Source organism: Urocitellus parryii, chromosome 12 (genome assembly GCF_045843805.1).
Source record: "Urocitellus parryii isolate mUroPar1 chromosome 12, mUroPar1.hap1, whole genome shotgun sequence".
In the NCBI taxonomy this organism is placed as follows: Eukaryota; Metazoa; Chordata; class Mammalia; order Rodentia; family Sciuridae; genus Urocitellus; species Urocitellus parryii.
Window position 1 is genome coordinate 56,968,769 of NC_135542.1, and position 21,118 is coordinate 56,989,886.

The 21,118-nt window shown below is 40.2% G+C and overlaps 1 protein-coding gene across 5 annotated transcripts in view; it reads left to right on the top strand.

Moving 5' to 3' along the window:
- Positions 1 to 19,516, top strand: part of Ltbp1 (latent transforming growth factor beta binding protein 1) — a 389,989-nt gene extending 370,473 nt beyond the window's left edge. For all 5 annotated transcript variants that reach the window (XM_026395397.2, XM_077791690.1, XM_026395561.2 and 2 more), the window contains 3 exons: positions 13,145 to 13,267; positions 17,167 to 17,316; positions 18,439 to 19,516. In XM_026395397.2, coding sequence (XP_026251182.2) covers positions 13,145 to 13,267; positions 17,167 to 17,316; positions 18,439 to 18,620 — 455 coding nt within the window. In that variant the 3' untranslated portion in view covers positions 18,621 to 19,516. The remainder of the gene's footprint in view (positions 1 to 13,144; positions 13,268 to 17,166; positions 17,317 to 18,438) is intronic.
- Positions 19,517 to 21,118: the final 1,602 nt, after the last annotated feature.

Genomic DNA, 21,118 nt, shown 5'->3' on the forward strand with positions numbered 1-21,118 from the left:
TACAAATTTTAAAGAAACACTAATGCTGATTAATATATAGAGAGAGGTCTGGGTCCTCCGTGTTGCAAGGAGAACAGTATGAAGATATGTATAGACACATCTAATTTAAAAAATTCTGGTTCTGGGAATTCATCCTATAGATGTACTTGAATGGTAGGAAGAAAAATATACTTATAGCTTAATAAGGAAAAATTGGAATCAATTCTGTCACTTGGGAATTGGTACATAAGTTATTGTGCATCTGTGCAGTATAAAAACTATGCAATCATTTTTAAAATGAGATTTATCTATAGAACCTAATGTAGAATGATTTCTAATTCACATTTAGAAAGGCATAAATATATACTTGGTAAACCATCCCTTGCATAAAAAATGGAAAGGAAGAACATATTTAGCTAGGTGACTTTATCAGTTGGTCCCCTTTTTACTATTTGAGTTCTTTTTTGCAATGTGAATGTTTATGCATTCAGAACAGTTTCTTAAATGCTAAAGCCACGAGCACTAGAATGGTATAGGAAAAGGTCACAAGCTCTGGGGAAGATGTTGAAGGACATGGCTTCCACTTCCTAAGTGGTAACCCTAATGTGCTATCGGAAAATAAAGGGCTCTCAGCCCCTGTTTTCCTCAAGATGTAAATTAAGAGAAAATTCTAACTAGGATTTGAACCCCGAGGGCAGGGATCATGTGTAGTTTGTTCATTGCTGTATCCCCATGTTAATGTTGAAGGAATAATTTTTGAAAAATGGATTTTGATTTAGTGCCTGTGAAATAGAAGAAAAAAAGCACAAAGCTATGCTATAGATGCACACTTAGTGGGGATCTATTAAAGAAAGCTATGTCAGAATTCCTAACTTCCTTCTGTTTAGGTGGACTATTCTATAAGGGAATGAAAGGTATTTGTAAGAATTATTCCTACTTCTTGTTTTCCTAAGAAAAATTATTACTGCATGTAAGTTATGCAAGTCTTACATTTCACAAGAAGAGATAAATTATCTGAATTGAACTCTCAATTATTTATAATTTACCTGTTTTTGGTTTTAAATTGTTTATATATTCCTTCATCTTATTATTTATTGAACACCTCTTATATATTAGACAAAGAAGTTTGAACACCTGTACAGTTTGTATCTAATGGAATGGAAAAGGAAATTTAGAATTAGGATATTTTTATTCCTAAATACTATGTCACTAAAATGTACAAATGACACCCTTATTTAATAAATTCACCATTTGCTATCACAAAATTTTGGAATACATTCTAATAGCTAATCTAACTCAGTATGTCTGTAGAGTTTTGAAAAAATGAAAAGAATTTGGAATCTGCATTAAAACAATTGGGGTAGTGATTTCCTTCATAGCCATACATGGCTCTTAATGTTCCCAAAGATCTAAATGTAAGAAGTTTCATAATACCCTTAGAGGTGTGAAGGAAGACAGAGATTTGACTCTCAGACTGAACTTGAAAAAATATTATAACTGGGCAATAGTTGCAAAAGGCCTCTCAACTGTCATGATTTAAAGGCTTTTCCAAGAAATATGTTTCCAAAGAATGTTAATAACTTTGGAACATCCTACATGTGAGACACAGCAAATGGTCACCGCCTCTGGGTCAGGCGGTCCAGGGATGTTGTGCTTTTGGCACAGGTCTCCCATTGCACTGGACAAGCTACTTCAGTCTCCTTTATCCAAAATTGAGATCTCTTTGTGAGGTTATGATAATTCATACTGTCTTAGTATGAAAGTATTTATTCTTTTGATCAGAGATCCTGAGCATTATGATTCAAAAAAAGGTGTAGCTATTAAACCAATTGTAATGGAAAATTAAACTAGAAGGGTATAGAAGTCCTCCTGAATGGAGTGGCTAACGTGTCTGTGGACAGAATGTAAACACACTGTGCCCACTCAACAGGCAAGTGGTCCACCTCTTAGATGCCACATGGAATGGCCAGTAAGCAATTTATATTGTTCCTCATTTAAAAATATTATTGATTTAGAAAGCTTTGTAATGTTGTGAACAACCAATAAAAAAATGAAATAAAATAAAAAAAATAGAAAGCTTCCTTTTGCCCCTCCCAATGGAAAAGTGTAAATACTTTTCCTTCTATAAAGGGATTGCTGCAAAATCAAATTCAGTCATGAATTATGCACATACAGCTCTTTGCTGTAATGTGATGATTGTTAGTTCTCCTTTGTAAAGTGGCATTATCCACACCTGCCATGGGGGATCGATTGAGGGTTAATTGTGATGATGCAGATGGGAGACTGGCACACAGTAAATAATACTTCATAGGTGTTAGTGATTATGATCAAAGCCTGTTTCAGGAAATACGTTGCACAGATGCTTATTTCACAGGGCTACCTGGTTACGCAGTGCTAGAAGTCTTTTTGAAAGGAAACAAGAAACAAAATCGATGCACGATGCAAGGGATTCAGGACTAGCGCAGACTAGAATCACACTGCAGACTTGTAGGAGAGCTCTGTGTGTGTCCTGCAGGCTCCTGAATTACCAGTTGACGGTGATGTCTGAGCAAGGCTTATGCAACCATTTGCTGTTGGATTTTGAAAGAACATTTGACACATCCAATTTATAAATGTTAAAACCCAGATTTTAAGAGATCAATATACCCATTTTTGTCATCCCAAAGTCCACTTTCTATGAAATAGATTTTTATGCTTTCATTATTTATGTCTCTGAGAAGAGATTAAACTTGTTCTTTTAGACATAACTTCTGACAATTTCACGAAGACTTTGGTCTTCACTTAACACGTTTTGTGCATTTGATCTTAATTACTTTATTTGGCTGAAAAGGGCAGCCCACAATCTTAGTAAGCATTTTCTTCTTAAATATTTAAGCAGCTCTTGTAAATTTGGTAAATCAAACTTAATTACAACAAATTGAATTACCTGATAAATTTAGATCAAATTCCCTTAATTCTTATTCAACGCATATCCTAACTCTAAAATCAATTATATTTCAAAGTGAAGTCACAAAGCCTGTCTGATTATTTTATAGGATTCTCTTAGAAACAATAGATACCCATACTAATAAGGAAGAAATGAAACCCAAAACTTTGCTGTTAAATTTTTAACAGAAAAGTGTCAGTATTCTCAGATTAATTTGCTCCATTATTTTTGTAGCAGAACTGAGGTTACCCAGTGGAGAAATTCAAAACTGATTGAGTCAGTCAACAGAGAATTAAAATCAGGACGTGAGACCTCCAGACTCACAGTGTGAGTCTACCCAGCCATATGTGAGGCATAGAATGTGTTCTTACCGTTCCCATGGTAACAGGGGACCCCCAAGTTGTTTCCATATAAGCTTTTTTTTTTTTTTTTTTTTTTTTTTTTTTTACAATCAGCATCTTCCGCTGCAGTAATTTTGGTTATGGTTTAGATCTGGAACATCCCTCAAAGGCTCCTGTGTTGAAGGTTTGGTCCCCTATGCAGTCATGTTCAGAGGTGGGGCTTTGGGGAAGTAATTGGATCAGGAGGGCTCTGACCTCATCAGGGGATTAACTCCTTGAGGGACTCATATCTGATGGCATTATTGAAAGGTGCCTAGGAACTGTAGGCAGTGGAACCTAGGGGGAGGAAGTAGGTCAATGGGGGAGAGGAAGTAGGTCAAGGGTGGGGGCACGGGCCTGGAAGGATTTATCCTGCCCCTCCCCACACACAAACAACCCCCTACCCTCCTCTTCCTGGGTGCCTTAAGCTGGGTAATGTTCCTCTTCCATGTCCTTCAGCCATGATGGGCCTTACCTCAGACCCAAAATAGTGGAGCTGATCATATACTGAAACCTCTGGAACCGTGAGCTAAAATGAATCTTTCTTTTTTTTAAGTTGCTCATGTCCCGTATTTTGGTCAAATCAACAAAAAGCTGACTAACACAATTCTCAAGGTAATAAAAAGTCAGGAAAAATAAAGCCTTTTATCCAATTCCCTTGGGAATCAGATCTACTCTCCTAAAAGGAGGGGCTCATCCCACTGGGCCTCCTACCACGCCGATGGATCCCAGCCAGACAGGGATTACGTGGCGCTTCAGAGCCTCTGTTCCTACACTGGGAAAAAGATACTGGACTTGTGGAAGGGATGAGGCAAATGGGAACAAATAGCAAAGGAGGCAAGTACAAAGATGGGACGGAGTGAACTTGAAAAATACAAGAAATAAAGCTAAAACATGGATGTATTTTTTTTAAAACCTGTGTTTTGGCAGGTGCAATGGATAAGGAAAGAAGTCACATTCTGATTGTGATCATATGGCCGTCATTGATTAAAGGTATATTAGGAGAAAAATAAACATAGTTTGCCTCAGAGTCAGGAGAGTGGGAAAAACAAACCCCGGTAAAGGGAAATCATACTCCTTCACTTCTTGTAAAATTAGTGAGGACAAAACTCTGCACCAGTGTCGTGGAGTGAGTTGCAGTTCCCAAACCCCATTCCCTGGAGTACAGGTGAGTCAGTGAGTACGCGGAACACCAGTGAGGGAGGACCAGTGGGGATTGGTAGACGGCAGGCTACATACAGCATGAACTCCATGTTGAACAGTGGTTGGAGCCACTTGTCCCACTGTCCTCAGCAGCAGTCAGCAGAGCAGTCCAATGAGAGGGGAGATCAATGAACAGATTATACTTGGCGCCATGAGCACGTTTGAAATTTTGATATTTGTACAGCTTGGATTTAGGAGTGTCTCTTTGATTCCTATTTATTTTCCAAGAGCCATGCTACATGGAGGTGCTGGGAAAGTATTTGGCCACACTACCATATAAAATATCCAGATTCGAAAATAAATTTCAATATGATTACAGTCTCATCAGTCTCACCGATGGCCTATTAGAATCCAATTTTGAGCCAAAATGGAGAGATAAAGGCATGCATGTAAAGTAATGTGATCAAAAAACCCACTTAGTAAGCAGTCTGATTTATCTCAAAAGTAACAACAGCTTCTATTTTCTCCTTTGAAATCAGGGAGTATGAATAGGCATTTGGTGTTTTAGAAATGCCCTTTCAGTATCATCTTATACTAAATAATTTGTTCTGTAGTGAATTTTATTTTCACATATGTTAAATACAATTTTCCTGAGGGTTTTTCCTCTTGGATAGGAGGGATAGTTGAACTATATCCTAAGATGAATGGTGAAGAGTGGAGTAAGAGGGGATACCTCTGCGCATGCTTGTTTAGATACCTCTTCGCATGCTTGTTTATTAAAGTCTGTTCCCTGATTGAGTTTTTTTTAACTCAAATAATGTGTATTGATTTTGACCTCTTTTTAGCCTTTTATAAGACAACTATGGATAGAACAAAGCTGCTGGCTACTGGCTTTTAAATGCTGACCTCAGGGCCAGAGCAGGCAAGCCTAGCAGAGTAGGGGTGAGGGAAAGTTTATCTGCTCTCTCTTTGGATAGATTGTGCCCTGGTTGATTGAGAGAAAAGCATGTACAAAGTGCTTAGAAAGCAACCAGGTCCTTGAATTTGCACAAATTTGTGGGGAGCAGAGGCTAGGAAGGTCATGGTTTTGCTTAGCATCAGTAGCCAATTCCTTAAGAAAGAAGCAAATTACAAAAAGAGTAGCTCATTGGGAGGATTCCTGACACAATGAAGCCTTCCTTTGTGCTTCCTTTTGAACTTCAAGTCTCAGTGACAGGCAGAGCTCTCATGCACATTTGTGCTGGTTGTACACTGCTCAACCCCAGAAGATAACATTCATGGTAACCTCTGAGCCCTTACCAAGGATAGCCGAAGAAATCACTGCCAGAAGTAGAAGCTACTAGGACTGTAAACAGATCCAGGGGGAAAAGGAGAGTCATCTCAGGTTAAGGTGAATAGCAATGTACTTTTTAAAAAAATCATAAAAGAAAATCAGAGATCTTAAAATAGTTCCAGTTTTCTACTTAGCAGCAATGTCTTATTTCTTACAAGTGAATGAAAAACATGTTCATGAATAATCATATGAACTCTGTTCAGGATTATTTTAATGTTACAGTAATTACCTCAAACTTGCTTTCCCAATAATGGTTATAGATGCAGAGAAATACCTTCATCTTCTCAAAACCTTGAGAGCTATATTTGATATTAATTTGATTTCTCTGCTGCAAAACTTTGAAAAATAAGCAATGTTAAAATATACTTTAAAACATAATTGTCTTTATCCTCATGATTTAATAATTTATTATTTTTAGTTAATGACTTGACCTTTGGAATACCATTAAGTGTCTCTAATTCTCAGTTTCCTTGGAGCAGAGAGGGAACCATGAGGTTACCCTGTGCCTGCTTCCTTTGGTTTGTTCAATTCCATGTCAATCAATTACTCTGAAAACCTCCAGATGGGCAGCACTTGGGGGGTAACAGTGCCATCTAGTGTTGATTATCTCATATTGCAGCTGCAAGTTTCAAGGACAGATTACCTTCCCATGGTTTTCCCATCCTAATGGTGAGAGTGTTTTCTATTTGGAATCATAGGATGTGCAAGTTTAGAAGGGACCTGGGGGATTTTCTAGTCTTGTTTTTTCACCTTACTGTTTAAAGGCAGGTTAGGTGACTATCAGGATTAATATATAAAAAAAACACATTTTCCCCTGTATTTTTTTGTTTTTCTAGATTTTTTTTTTAAACTGGCAGAAAAACTCACATAACCTAAAGCATCCTAAGGTTTCATTTTAAGCACATGCTCAGTTTCTGTTTTTAAGTAATTCTTAGTTAATGAAGAAAAAAATGAAATATACTCCTGATGGATAATAACCTCTCATTGACTTCTTAGATTGTCACTTCAAAGTGATATTCAAAGAGCGAGAAAGGGGCCGAACTGGTTTACCTGTCCTGACAGTTGATGAAAGAGGAAGTAGGTTGGAAGTTTTTAAATCCAGGTTTTAAAACACAAAAGGAGCCTCCATCTGGGGATTTGTGCCCAACAAATCTCTGTGTCAGCCTGGCTCACTAAATAGCCATCTTTTGGAGAACGCAGGAAGCGGCTGGACTCAAAGGGTAACATCAGGCGGAGGCTGAGGTGGGCAGAACTTGGCTGGTGTATGGCCATGAGTTTCCTTAGAACATTAGCATTTCAGGAGTCCCACAGAATATAAACCCTGCCAAAAACTTTAGACTTCATTACTTCCCTGTCCTCGACAAGTACAATTTAATTGAACATTAAGCAATTTGATCTCTTTCACCTAATAAATCGAGCAAATTCAATAAACATAAATCCTGCTAATGAGAGCTGACCCTGGTGGAGCTGAGCTCATCAGCATTCATGGTTATGACTCTCCCTGGAATTTTACTCACAAATGCTTATTGCCGAATGAAGTACTTACCTGATGCTTAGGGTCTGGGGAGCACATTTAATAATTTTCCTAGGGTGTCAGAAGGGCAGTTGTGGAATAGGAAGAACATGGTTTGGCAGAGAGACCACTTGAGGTTCAAATTCTTTACCTGACCTTGGGTAAGTAAAGTTATAAACCTTGGTTTTCTTATGGGAAACAAAAGGAGCTAATTACAGTTATTTCTTGGGTTGTTCTGAGATTTAAATGAAACTGTATACAGAAGGGCATAATGCCTGGTACAGAGGAGCTTAACAGCGCATGTTAGCTAGTTTTCCTTTGTTCAGTTGTTCTTAAGCAGGGACCTGCAGGAGCCAGTATTGCCTGGTACTTCAGTTTTCCTGATGCTTTCTTATCTGTTACATATGCCTGGGACACCCCCCCATGTACCCGCCCCCCCCCACACACACACACTCTCTCTCTTTCTCTCTCCAACATTTTCTCTGCTTCTTCGTCTGGCACTCACCTCTGAGTTGAAGTTCCCCCAGCTCTTCCAAGTTACTTCTGTGGTTCAGACAGGTGTTGTCCCATGCCTTAGTATGCCGTTGCTGTATCTGAACCCTCCCCGCAACCTGACCCTTTTCATACTCTTCTCAGCCTCTGGTTGTATGAATGAATGGAGGAGCCCACTCTAAGTCCCTGACTGAACAGTGAGTGATCACCTTTCATACAGCTGAAGCAGAGTACCATTGTCCAGAACTAAAGATGGAGGGACTAAAGCGTGAAGAAACACCTTCAGAACAAGGAAATAGGAAGTAGAGAATTTGAGACTAGCACCCAAGTCTTTTTTGGGGGTGTGCAGGAGGGGTTACCAGGGATTGAACTCAGTGGCATCCGACTACTGAGCCACATCCCCAGATCTATTTTGTATTTTTATTTAGAGTCAGGGTCTCACTGATCAACTTAGTGCCTCTCATTTGCTGAGGCTGGCTTTGATATTGTGATCCTCCTGCCTCAGCCTCCAGAGCCGCTGGGATTACAGGCATGCGCCACCATGCTTGGCTAGCACCCAAGTCTTTTGACCACAGGTCTTTTCTCTTTTTAGAGTATCTAATCCTCTGTTGTAACTTCACACATTTTAATTGGGGGGAAGCAGGGTCCCTTCCTATTCTGCAGGGACCAAGGGTAAGAGTTAATTATCTGAAAAAGAGTAGAAGGAGTGACACCCAGGCAGATGTCCAATTCCACAGTGTCATTTCAGTACCAGCAGAAGCGCCTCTGTCACCTTCCTTGACCATACCAGATGAAATATTCTGTAACTGGTCAACTTTTTAAATTTTTATAGCTTTTCAATTAATAATCCATGTTTAAACCTGTGGGAAAAACACCTGTGCAGAAATTTGAGTCAAGTATGACCTGTTTTTATCAATGAATAAGAACCGGTCCTTTTTCTCCTGCATATGCAGTTCAAACCCTAGGACACTGAATTTTTAGTTCTAGTTATGTAGAGGCTGAGATGTAGCCTCTGCTTTATTTCTGAGAGCAGCTGAATTTAATCTGCCTCAGATGGAACTAAAACTTCACCTCCCGCTTTCCTCACATGCCAGAGTGGCACTGTGACATGTGACTGTCCAGACCAGCCCTGCAGATGTGTGTGTCACCAAGAATGGAGACATCCTGCCAGGATATAGTAATGTGCTTCCCATTGCTTCTGACAGCAGGGGCCCCAGACCTACCGGCTCTAGGGGGTAGTTTAAAAAAAAACTTTTTTTTTTTTTCAATTTAAAGTAAAAATCAAAGCAGTACCATCTGTCATACGAATCTGCTATGCCAGGGAAATTAGTATGATCAGTGGCCTGGATCTTGTTCAGAGCACTCAGGGATGGTGTCCCACACCACCCCACGTGTCCCTTTCATATAGCTTTGATGGAGAGCTGAGCATTTGTGCTTGGGGAGTGGGGAAATACCATGGTGGAGGAGGGACATGGTGTGAATAGTTCCCTTTCCTGCTCATTTCATGTTGGTGTTTGGTGAGGTCCCAGATGGACACAGTGTATGGGCTCTCAGAAACAGCACTGCCTCACCAAGTGCGCCTTCCAGGACAGGCCCCGCTAAGCAACTGCTCCTCTGCACCGAGCCCCTGACAACTGGGTGATTCATTGTTGCTAACGTGCATAAGTAAGGGGTGTTTTGGAAAAGGAAAGAGACTCTAAGGACAGAAAATATGTGTGCATGTCCACACACTGAGCTGGAGGATGCAGCAGCCAGGAGATTCTCACAGTTCTCATGGGAAGTTGTGGAAATAAGTCAGGGATCTGCTCTTCTTGCTCTCCATACCTGAGCCAGCCACAATTCACTGCCATCCCCACAGCAGTGACCCAGCCCTAGGCACTCAGAGGCCCAGCAAATGCTAGAAAGTTGTCTATTTCAAGATTTTGAAGAAGACATCTTGCCCAAAACTTGTCTGAATGTTCTGTGCTGTCCCCTTTGCTCCCCCTGGAAGATAAATAACACTCTCGCCTGTAAACCTGCTACTCAAGACCTTTCCAGTCTGTTTAAGCATGTGCCAAGAATTAGTGAACATCCTCTTTTCTCAATAATTTGAGTTCCTTTGATCTAATGTTAAAATGGGTCATTCTTTATCAAGAGTCCAACCATGTAGTTAAATTGGCCAAGGCAATCAGCAATTTTGTGCCTTGTTTTTGAACATGAAGTTTGCAAGGACTATTTTTTTTTAATTTACTGAGCTAGAGTTTGCCTTCATCTGTGTAAAAACTCCAAATAATCTTGAAACAAAGTTAACAAAAAAATTTTTTAAAAAATACCTGGACTATGGAAACTTGCTCTTAATTTACTGTACATTTCTTTGCAAATCAACAACTTTGGGTCTTAACATTAAAATGTGTATCAGTCACTTATTATAATACTGTCTCTGAAAAATCTCCATTTGTTTCCAGATGTTTAGTAGGGACTTAGTGATTTCACCTACAAGAAAAAATGATAACGTCTGTTTTCTTGGTGCTTCAGAATTTATGAAGAGTTCAATAACATTATCTCATTTTTCATGTCAGTAACACAGAGGTGGACAAGTAAGAATTATTATCCCTGGATGATAGCTATGGAAACTGAGGCCTGCCCGACATTGCTAAGCCGGAAACTGAGCAGGACAATCAGGACTGGATCCCCCAGGTCCTGCCTCCAAAGCCCACATTCTTTCCACATTCCCACGCTCACTTCACCCTTGACCCTGGCCAGGAATCAGAGCAGATGTGCGCCACAGAAGAGGCAGCATGGATAGATTAGGATGGACCCATCCATGCTCCCAGAAAAATAATTCAAAATACACATCCTAGTGATGATGGGATGCAGCGAGTCTTCCAATACAAGAGAGAGTGTATGTAATGCAGAAATGATGTATGGGTAACTGACCAAAATTGTCTTGAAGTCTGGCCACTTCATGGACTGGAGAAAGTGAAGCCATGAAGGTCAACCATTTCTATGGTTGTAAGAATAAAAATGCATGGTGGGGAGTGCGGAAGGAGGAGAAAGAAGATACAGTGAGTCCCAGAGGTACCACCCCACTGTTTCTCTCTGCAGCTCCCTCACCAGCCTGAGTCAAATCAGACGCCTTCTTTAGGAACCACTTGGTAGTTTTCCAGACTCAACTTACTTTCCTTTCACAATGCCTTTGGGTAAGCCCTTTAAAATCCATCCCAAATATCTTTTCCCTTCATGTAGCTCCTGGTCATAGTTAGAGTTGGGAGCAACTTTTGCAGGAAGCTGTTTCTGAACATTGCACAGGAATAAGAGCCTTCTTTTCCTCTTCCCTTTTATATTGAGTTCCTTTACTTTGGCATTGCTAGATGGAGAGAGATCGCAAGAGATCGAGGTGGTTTTGTTTATTTGGTGGAGGAGGCACAGGACTGAGGACTGGGCAGCCCTGGCCAGGCCCTTTCTGTGACCTCAAGTCTCAGCGAGGCTTCCCTGATGACTGACAGATATCTGAGGGGAGGATTCTTAGCCATCTCTGGATTTAGTTTTACAAACTAAGTACACAAATGAATTCATTTTAAAATCCACTCTTGATCCTACTGTGGCTTGGATATGTTGAACAAGTCTCCCTTTCACATGTGCAACAAATGTATATAAAGCCACGAGAGAAGATGACCTCAGCTCTTGAAACTTGTAAACATTTGAGCCATCTCCCTCTCAAGGGAAAGCCCCCAAAAGAATTTCAAACTTCAAGCAGAACTGACAACCATTTATACTCTCTGTTTGAAGTTGTAATTTCTTTTTTAAGCCAAAGATCTTCTTACAGGTTCAGCCATTTCCTTAATGAAATTAGTATTTCTCACTGAATGGTTTCATGAAAAAGTGCTGGGGATGTCTGGGGTCTGGATGTCGTTCCTGTGATTTTTCTACATAAGGAAAACTGTAAGCAGGGGCAACCACTATCCAGAGGTTCAAAATCTTTTATGAACTTCACGCTTCCTTTGTGTGGGTCTCAGAGAGAATGGAATTGTGTGTGCGCATGTGTGGATACAAGTCACACACCTCTGACTCCTCACCCTCACGCCTCAGGCAACTTAAGCAAAGGGATTAAAGACTTCTTCAGAATTCACACTGTTGCTTTAGTGTTGTTTTTAGTCTGGAACATTCCAAAAGAGAGGAAATCTCCAGACTGTTGCCTTCTGTGCCCCGAGGTGTCTGTCCTGGGGTCTGCTGCCCAGCCTGCCTCTCACAGTCCTTGCAGAGCTGTTGACCTTGGGGAGCCCCAGAACTTTGACCAACTGCTAGAGGTATCCTTGGACAGAGTATTTCCTTTAAAGTATACATTCAGCACAGGAAGCTCACCTCTTCACAACTGTCCTCTCTAGACTTTCTAAACAACTTCTCTCAACTGCAGAGGAGAATCTGAGATCATGACATGCATTTAAGGCTCCGGAACTCCAGGCAAGGTGCTGTGTGCTGGGTCCTGAAGGGAAGTTTAGGGGTCTAACAGCTGGCCCAGTGTGGAGTGGGACTGTGGCCTCAGGAAGTGGTAGCTGCAGGTGAATCTAGCTGGGGTGCAGAGAAGGTAAGGACAGAGTTCTAGAGGAGCGGAGATGGTTGCAGGAGAGACAGAATGTTCCGAGTGAGCACTCTAGAGCTCCGTTTCTGACTTCTGATCTGGTACTGCCACATAGCAACTGTGAGTTCACCACTCTGTGCCTTTATTTCCACATTGGTGAAATGCGGGAAGATAGAACCTCTTCTGAGGGTGGTATTTTAGTGGACTTGTGTGTTAAATGCTTAGAATAATACCTGACATACAGCAAGCACTACACAGCTGTTAGCTGCTATTATCGTCACCACCACCACACTTACCCTCATTCATGTGATCACAGCTGTAATGCTATTCGTAAGCTCTGCAGAATTATACAGTGCCATAATAGGGTTATGACAGTGGCTACTCCATTCAAGCCAGGGAACTGGGGCATCCCGATTTGGATTGGGTTGAGTGGTACATCTTTCCTATTGCTAGGGAGTGAAAAAGTAACGGCCCTTAAGAATGACCTCTTATCCCTTAAAGATGTTTTTTGTTTTGATAATTAAAAAAAAAAAAAAAACACCAAGTCATTCTTCCAACAGGCCTAAAGCACTCTCCCCATGGCTCATTTCCGCAGTTCCTTACCATTCTGGGATGTGTTCTACCAATTGTTCAGCAACTATTAATTATGCTCCACAGTATTCTTTTAAAGTTCCTGTAGAAATGTCTTCAGGGTCCTAGGGGCAGCAGAGTGTGAGAGGTGGAGACGGTGGAGACCCCGCTGCTGAGCTGTGAGGGGTACGTCCGGGTGTGATCCTGCACCCACAGGGTCTCATGCTACTGCCTGTCCTTTCCTTCCTAGATGACTACGCCCAGCTGTGTAACATCCCTGTGACGGGTCGCCGGCAGCCGTATGGACGGGACGCCTTGGTGGACTTTAGTGAACAGTATGCTCCAGAAGCCGATCCCTACTTCATCCAGGACCGTAAGCAAAACTCTTCGGTCACTTTGAAACTGAATTGTGATTAAAGATGACTCAGTGGGTCTCAAAATGTGCTCCTTGGGAACTTGCTTGGGATGGAGGTTTACCGGGCTCAGAAGGCTGGTTCTCCTGAGGCCTCTGAGTGACCTGAGAACCATGGAGTCATGATTGGTCTTGCTGGTAGGGCGCTGCTGTGTGCACTTTCCTTTCGGTAACAAACACGATCTTATTGTTACAATTGTTACAGCAAAATCATTTCTTTTCATGGTAGGAGGTGGCCTCCTTCCAGGGTTTCCTTGACAGCCTGGTTGTATTGTAGCCTTTGTTTTATACAAGGAAATGACAAATGTTAACTGAACCAAGTTGATCTTTACAAGTGTTTTAGAGTGGGAGGTCAGACAAAGAAAAACAGCTGTCTTGGTCAGAAATGAATTTTGAGAATACACTTGTGAGGGGATTTATTAAGTAAGAAATGATGTGTGCCAGCTTTTTTCTGGATTCGTGAGCAGAGCTCTTCTGGGGGAGGTGGGAGTGTGTATGTGCCAACAGCGTTCCCCGGCCCCCCTAGGGAAGGAAACGTCCTGGAGTGTGGGCCAAGGCCCTGGCTGATGAGCCTCACCCACAGGCTTGATGTTTCCACGGGGAACATCAGAGCTTTCAAGTACAGAATGAGGACTTCTAGTCTGAAAAATGAGCAGTTCACAATGAAATATTGGCAGACAATAAATTGGCTCACTACAAGAACAGTAATGGGGAGATGGGGAGTGCTAGTTCAGGAGCCCATCCTCATCCCAAGGTGGGCACATATCCCAGGTGTAGCTTTGCCACAGACTCAGACAGGGAATCCCTGTGGACTTTGGAGGTAGGACTTTAGGGATGCTGCTGAATCACAAATTACATGAAGCCTTTTCTTCTGGGCCCAATCGCTGATACAGAAAGCCAATCCTCTGGGACTGGGCCCTTGAGTAGCTCCAGGGGTGGTGTGGTTGCATTTGGAGACTCTTTCCATTCCAAGTCAAAAGAGCTTTTTCTTTTCCCCTTCTCCTTGGTCTTTTCCCTCTTCCTCCTGCCCTTTGGCTCTTTAAGGCATAGGGAAGGGAGGGCCCCACCTGTTCCCCCTAGTTCCTATGTGGTCTCTTTGGCTAGATCTAAGAATCCAGTTAATACAAGTGCTGATGAACAGGAGAGAAGCATAAACGTTTTGTTAAACTTACATGTACCTGGGGCTCTCTCCAAGAGAGCAGTAAGAAGAATTGACCAAAGCCTGATGCTTTTAGAGTTAAAAAAAAAAAAAAAAGACAAAGAACAGTAAATTGGTGAAGGAAATGATGAGATGAAAGGCTATCTGAAAAAAAAAAAAAAAAAGAAAGGCTATCTGAACTAGGATAGTAAGTTCTAGGAATGTTACTAAGAAATGTCTGGGAGGGGAAGACAAGAGTCATTTCAAAATTTGTTGATCCAGATTCTCTGCAGCTCCCATCACCAACCTCTGGTGATCAGGCTGTTTTCCAACATTGGGTATGTGAAGGTCATTCCTCCCGAAAGAATCCTTATGGCCTGCTGCATGTGGGGGAAGATAGGCCCATTCTGAAGTGACAGTTCCTCAAGTGATTTCAGCTTGAAATAATCAATATACCAACTTGGCTTATTTTGAGACATCACAGCCTACACTCTTTCAAAGGATGCTGTGTACTGATCACCAGGATCAGCAGGATTGGGAATGCCTTAGAACATACGGCCCTGGTGCCCTTTCCTATGGGTACCTGAGGGTAACCCCCATCCTGCCTTCTAATGCCATGGGTTAGCAACACTTGACCTTGCTCTACCTCATGAAATGATGCTGAAGGTGCTCACAGCTGGAAGACTGTGTACCTGTAGTTTATACATGTCACTGCATGAGTTCAAGGTCAGTAAACATTTACATTAAAAACAAAACAAAACAAAACAAAACAAAAAAGGAATATCAAGATTGAATGAAATCCCAGTTTGCTCCATAAATGCAGAAAACAGTTTATTTGCAACTCTGGTGCAACCCATGGCTTTTATGTGTGTAGCCTCCTTCATATTATAGATCTGATTCCAGGAATTTTAATTTTGTTCTGGTTTATGGACCTTCTTTCTAATGCTGACATTGGACTAAAGCTCTTTTTTTCTTCTTCTTCTTTTTATAATTCACTAAAAATGTTAAGTAAAACATTTTGGTGTCACATCAAGCCATATAGGAAGTTGATGTATAGTTACGATTTGGACTCCATAATGGCCTTTAAAGGTCTTACAAGTTGCAAAGAAATCTCTCCTGCTCCCCAGCCGGTTTTCTGATAAGCAGCAAGGGTTTTGGGGCCCTGCTGCGGAGAGGAGCAGATTGAACAGATGGGAACAGAGAAGGCTGAGGGAGGTTCCCCATCACCTTTATGGTCACCATCTCTGTTACCTTCAGCTGCAGCAGTTTCCTAAAACTGCAATTTATTAGAGCAGAGATGACCATATTTTCATAATGAAGGGCCACATAGTGACGTTTTTAGAATTCACAGTCCCTATGGTCTCTGTTGTACTTATTCAACTCTTCCCTGATACCACTAAAGCAGCCACAGACAGACCTGTTAGCCAATGGCCGTGTTTACAAAAACAGGCATCGAGCCTGCTTACCTGTTTAGAAGCCTAAAGAAGTATTATCTCCTTGTTGTGTATGGATGTTTCAATTTTTATTTCATGTCTTAATTTCTGCAATAAAAAATAATTTTACCAGCTATAAAGTATAAATGATTTTTTTGGTTATACATGGAATTTTGAAGTATTTTGTAGAAAGACTTCATTTTCTTAAGTAAGCATTTCTCAAACTGGCTTTGGGTATCTGCTGTCATATTCTGGATAGCCTGTAATATTTCTTTTCCCTTTAAATTTTTGAAAAGGGCCCATCATGCACTGCACGTACGTGTTACTTAACTTTTAAAGGCACCAACTTGGACCTTATGGCCTTTCCTCCAGAGCAATATTTTGCTGCCCCCTGCGGTTCCACTGAAGAATCACTTCAAAGGCCAGATAGAAATACAGCGAGAACTTTCTGCACTATTTTTTCTGAAGGAAATTTGTGGTGTGGAGCCGAGATGTAGTGGTGTTCTTGGGTCATTGTAGATTTATATTTACAACTTTCCTTTCTAGAAAGCGGGCTAAACACTCTCAATGCCTAGTTAAATTGTTTTTATATTACTCCAACTCTAAATGTCTTCAAACTGATTCAGAGCTAGTTTCTAAACAATAAAAAGAGCCAAACAAGAGTTTCTTTGTTTCCTTTTTAAAAGCCTTTTGGTTTTCTAAACACAAGTCTGATGTCCTTTCCCATTTATCAGGATGTTTGGAATCCTTTTTACTGCCTGCAGCCTTTGATCCCTTGTGTAAGGCCCTTTCCAAAGCCAGAGCAAACAGACACTGAGAAAGGCCAGCCTGGCTTTTCTATGGTCTTGCAAACCCCAATCGAAGAAGCATGTCCTCACACTCTCATGGAGCTTTTTAGCAAATGCCTGCTGAGCTCTGATTGTGAATCCCATTGGTTCCTGAAAGATTTTCTGACATTTGCCATTCTGACAACTTAGGAATTTGGAAATGAACATTTTTCATAATTAAGAGCGAAGCCAAAAACCATACTTGCTTTCTCATTTTATGTGATTTTTAATATAAAACTTCAAAATTCAAGATGTGGGACAATTCTGTACAACATATATAATATTTTAAATATTTATATGCTTAATATTTGGCAGAGCTTTATTTAATATTGAATTAAATTCTAATACTAGCTTGAAGGTATCTAGACTATACAATGAACCTTAACCTTAATAATAATACAGTTAAACAATATATAGGGGGGCTGAAAATTTCTAATCTGGCTCCTGTTGTTTCCTTTCTAGGTTTTTTAAATAGCTTTGAGGAGTTACAGGCTGAGGAATGTGGCATCCTCAATGGATGTGAGAACGGCCGCTGTGTGAGGGTCCAGGAAGGTTACACGTGTGATTGCTTTGATGGCTACCACTTGGATATGGCCAAGATGACCTGTGTTGGTAAGAATGAGTGGCCAGACCCCAGTCAGTTGAGTACATTGAAGATATATTTGTAGTATCAGTTTGGGAAGATGAGAAAAGTCCTGGAGATTACATTAAATACAGTTGTACTAATGGCACTGCACAGTACAGGTTCTATATTTTGTACAATTAAAATAAAGGTTGATACCTCATTTAAGAACCTACAGTGAGTGGAGTCAGAGGCATAGCCCAGGGTTCTAGCCCAATAGATGTAAGCCCTGGGTTCAATCCCAAGCTCTGCACATTGAAAAGAAATAAATTCAGAGTGGTAAATATGGAGGAAAGGCAAGAATATCCCAGGTAATTACTTTGACTCTTAAATTTAGCTTTTGACTATGCAACAGGAAATGACTACTGAATACTTGATACAGACAGAAAGGAGAGTAGACATCTCAAAAATATATTGCTTCCATATCATTTTGGATAAAACTTCTACTGAAACCGTCTTTCACCCCCACCTCCCACTTTTGAGGTGAACAGGAAATATGCATTTGGCATCTTCTGTGTAACTCTGATGTCTTTTAGGCCCTGTTTGTTCAGATAAAAGACCCGTGACTTGACATTTCTGCTATTTTTCTTCTCCCTCCAGAAGTGTTCACTTTGCCCACTTTGGTTTTGTGATTTTTAATTTGTGGTGGGTCTGGAAAACATGTAGCTTAGGTTCTTAAGGCATTTTGGGCACTTGGCATCGAAACAGAACTCGTGTGGAAAGATCAGAGAGTGTCATAATAGAAGGCTCTAGAGAGGCTGCCCTGAGAGCTCTCTGCTTGCTCACTTGGTTCCTTTTCATAAATCGATCAGTCCTAAAATTTGGGAAGGAATTTTGAAGTAATATGGTTCCTCCAACTTTCTTGAGGTTTGGCTATAAAGTGTCAAGATGAAAAAATGTTCGTGTTATATTAAATATCAGGGAAAGACATTCTAGAACCTCCCTGATAATTTACGTTAAGATCGAGATTGAAACAGACCATAATAGAAAAGTCCATACAGCCTATGGTTGGTGGGGAGGTAGGTACCTGAATGCTTTGTATGAGTGTAGGTTGGGTTTCTCTAAGGAGTGATATTAAAGATTGTTGACCTGCATGGTTTGGCTTATTGCAGATGTAAATGAATGTGACGAGTTGAACAACAGGATGTCTCTCTGCAAGAATGCCAAGTGCATTAACACAGAAGGTTCCTACAAATGTTTGTGTCTGCCAGGCTACGTCCCTTCTGACAAGCCCAACTACTGCACTCCGTTGAATACAGCCTTGAATTTAGAAAAAGACAGTGACCTGGAGTAAAAGAGAATCTACGTAACCTAAGCCCATATACTCTGCACTGTGTAAAGGAAAAGGGAGAAATGTATTATACTTGAGATATTGCACCTAACCCAGAATGTTGGAAATACGGAAACAGCAGAGAGTAGCGCATCCTCCAAAGACACTGAGAGGATTTGGTATGAGCCTGACTGGTGTTAACAGACCAAAAGGACATTTCTCTGAAAAACCAGTATATATAGTCTGTTCATATGTAAAATTCAATGGAAAAGAGGCAGAACAGTGCTGTTATTTTAAACAGAAGTTTGTATTATTATGTTGTTTAGTTGTTTTTTTTTTTTCTATTGCTTAAATTTGGCATTTAAATAGTGGTGGAAATGTTTTATATAATTTTCATTTTTTGGTTGTGCAGTTCCTTGGCTACTGTTTTCTTTTTCTTTGTTTTTTTTTTTTTTTTTAAATCTCAACTGCAAAAGTTTGATAAAATATTGTTAAGCTGTATTATAAGTATTGTGACCCAGGGTTCTGCTATTCCTGGTCTGGAGCATTTTTAAAATTAAAATTGTCTGTCCTGTGGAGCAGGCAGTGATCTTGTTTCAAAACTTTTATACACATTTGGAGAAAAAAAAAAAACTTGATATTTTCAGTGTGTTGTCTGATCTTCCTGTCCATTCTTAGCCAAGCTGCTAGCAGGTTTCAATTGGATACATTGAGATGGAAGAATTTAGGAGCTTACAATAGTATTGTGATATGTAAAGTAAGTCCAGCAAATTTTCAAAACTTGATGATCTCCAATATATTTACCATTGTATGTTAAAGCAAAATAAATCACCATTTTTGTAGAAAAAATTCTACCTGAGAGTGATTGTCAGTGAGTGCATCTTAACACCTTGTATCCCATCAAGCTATCCCCAATCTTAACAAAAAACAAAAACAATGATCTTCTATTAATATAGATTTTTTTCAAGTTAATCACGAGTTAATCATTAGTTAGATGTTGTTATGGGCTGCATTGTTTCCCCCACCTCTAAAATTCATTTGTTGAAGTTCTAACCCTCAATACTTGAGAATGTGCTGGAGATAGGATCATTAATGTTAAATAAAGTCAATGGGGTGAGCCATATCCAATATGGCTGGTATGCTTACGAAGAGCTGCTATAGACACAGACACACACAGAGGAGAGGACTTGTGAAGATACAGGGAGAAGATGACCACTTACAAACAAAGGAGAGGCCTCAGGGAAAAAAACAAGAAGGAAATCAGCTTTGCTAAAATCTTGATCTTGACCTTTTAGAGTCCAAAATTGTGAGAAAATAAATTTGTTTAAACCATCCAGTCTGTGGTGCTTTGTTACAGCAGCTCTAGCAAACTAAGTCAGACATGTATCACAAGACTAATGAACAACAACTTTCAAAGTTCCTTTCCTTGCTTACTTAATCCACATCAAGAGTAATGCAATTTTTTCCTAACTTAAACTGAAATTCAGAATCCATTTTCATTTAATTATAGCATCTGTGTTTAAAACAAAACAAACAAAAAAACTAGGTACAGGCACACATTGTGCAGAAAAATCCTCCAATTAAACATTTCCCTTAGGGCTTTGCTTTTTTTCTATCTATAGTAAGCAGAATAATGGCACCTCAGATGTCTGTGTCCTAATCCTAGGAACCTGTTGAGCAAAGGAGAAGTAAGGTTTCAGATAAGATTGCTAATCAGCTAGCCTTAAAATAAGGAGATTATCCTGGGTTATATGGATGAGCTCAAAGTGATCACAAAGGTCTTTACAAAAAAAGAGGACCTTAAAAATAGAAGGCGGCAGAAGAGAATCAGAGAAAGTTGTGAATAGGAAAGATGTCAGATGCAACATGGAAAAGACTCAACCTGCCATTGCAAGCTTTGAAGATGGAGGAAGCAGAAAGGCGGCACTAGCCAAAGAACGGGGGCAACTGGAAAAAGAAGAACCTTTCCCTAAAGCCTCCAGAAAGGAATGAGCTTGGTCAACACCTTGAAACCTTTAAGTCCAGTGAGACTTGTGTCAACTTCTAACCTATGGAACTGTGATAAGTGTGTGTGTGTGTGTGTGTGTGTGTGTGTGTGTTGTTTGAAGCCACTAAATCTACACCAACTCACAGCTAATACAGTACAGAAGTTCCTAGAAGATTATTATCTTACCTATCTCAACATTTTTCAGCTGATATTTATTTAGAAGAAATATGTAACCTGTTTCCATCCCAAGAAGAGACACCCAGATCACCTACATTCTAATATGATGGTCTGACAGCATTTCAGTTGTATTTTTAGGAAATTGAGGGATTTGGGATGAAGTGCATCAAATTCTGTTAGCATTTTCACACGGAATGTTTATTATTATAGGTTACTGACATCATGCAGGAGATACCAGTCCATGTAATAAAAATAAATAGCTTTAAATTGGCTTTTTAGCAGTTTGTTGTATAAGTTGTTTCATAGCCCTAGAAAAAATGTTAATTTTGTAATATATAAGGTTCTTCTAGCTCCTTTC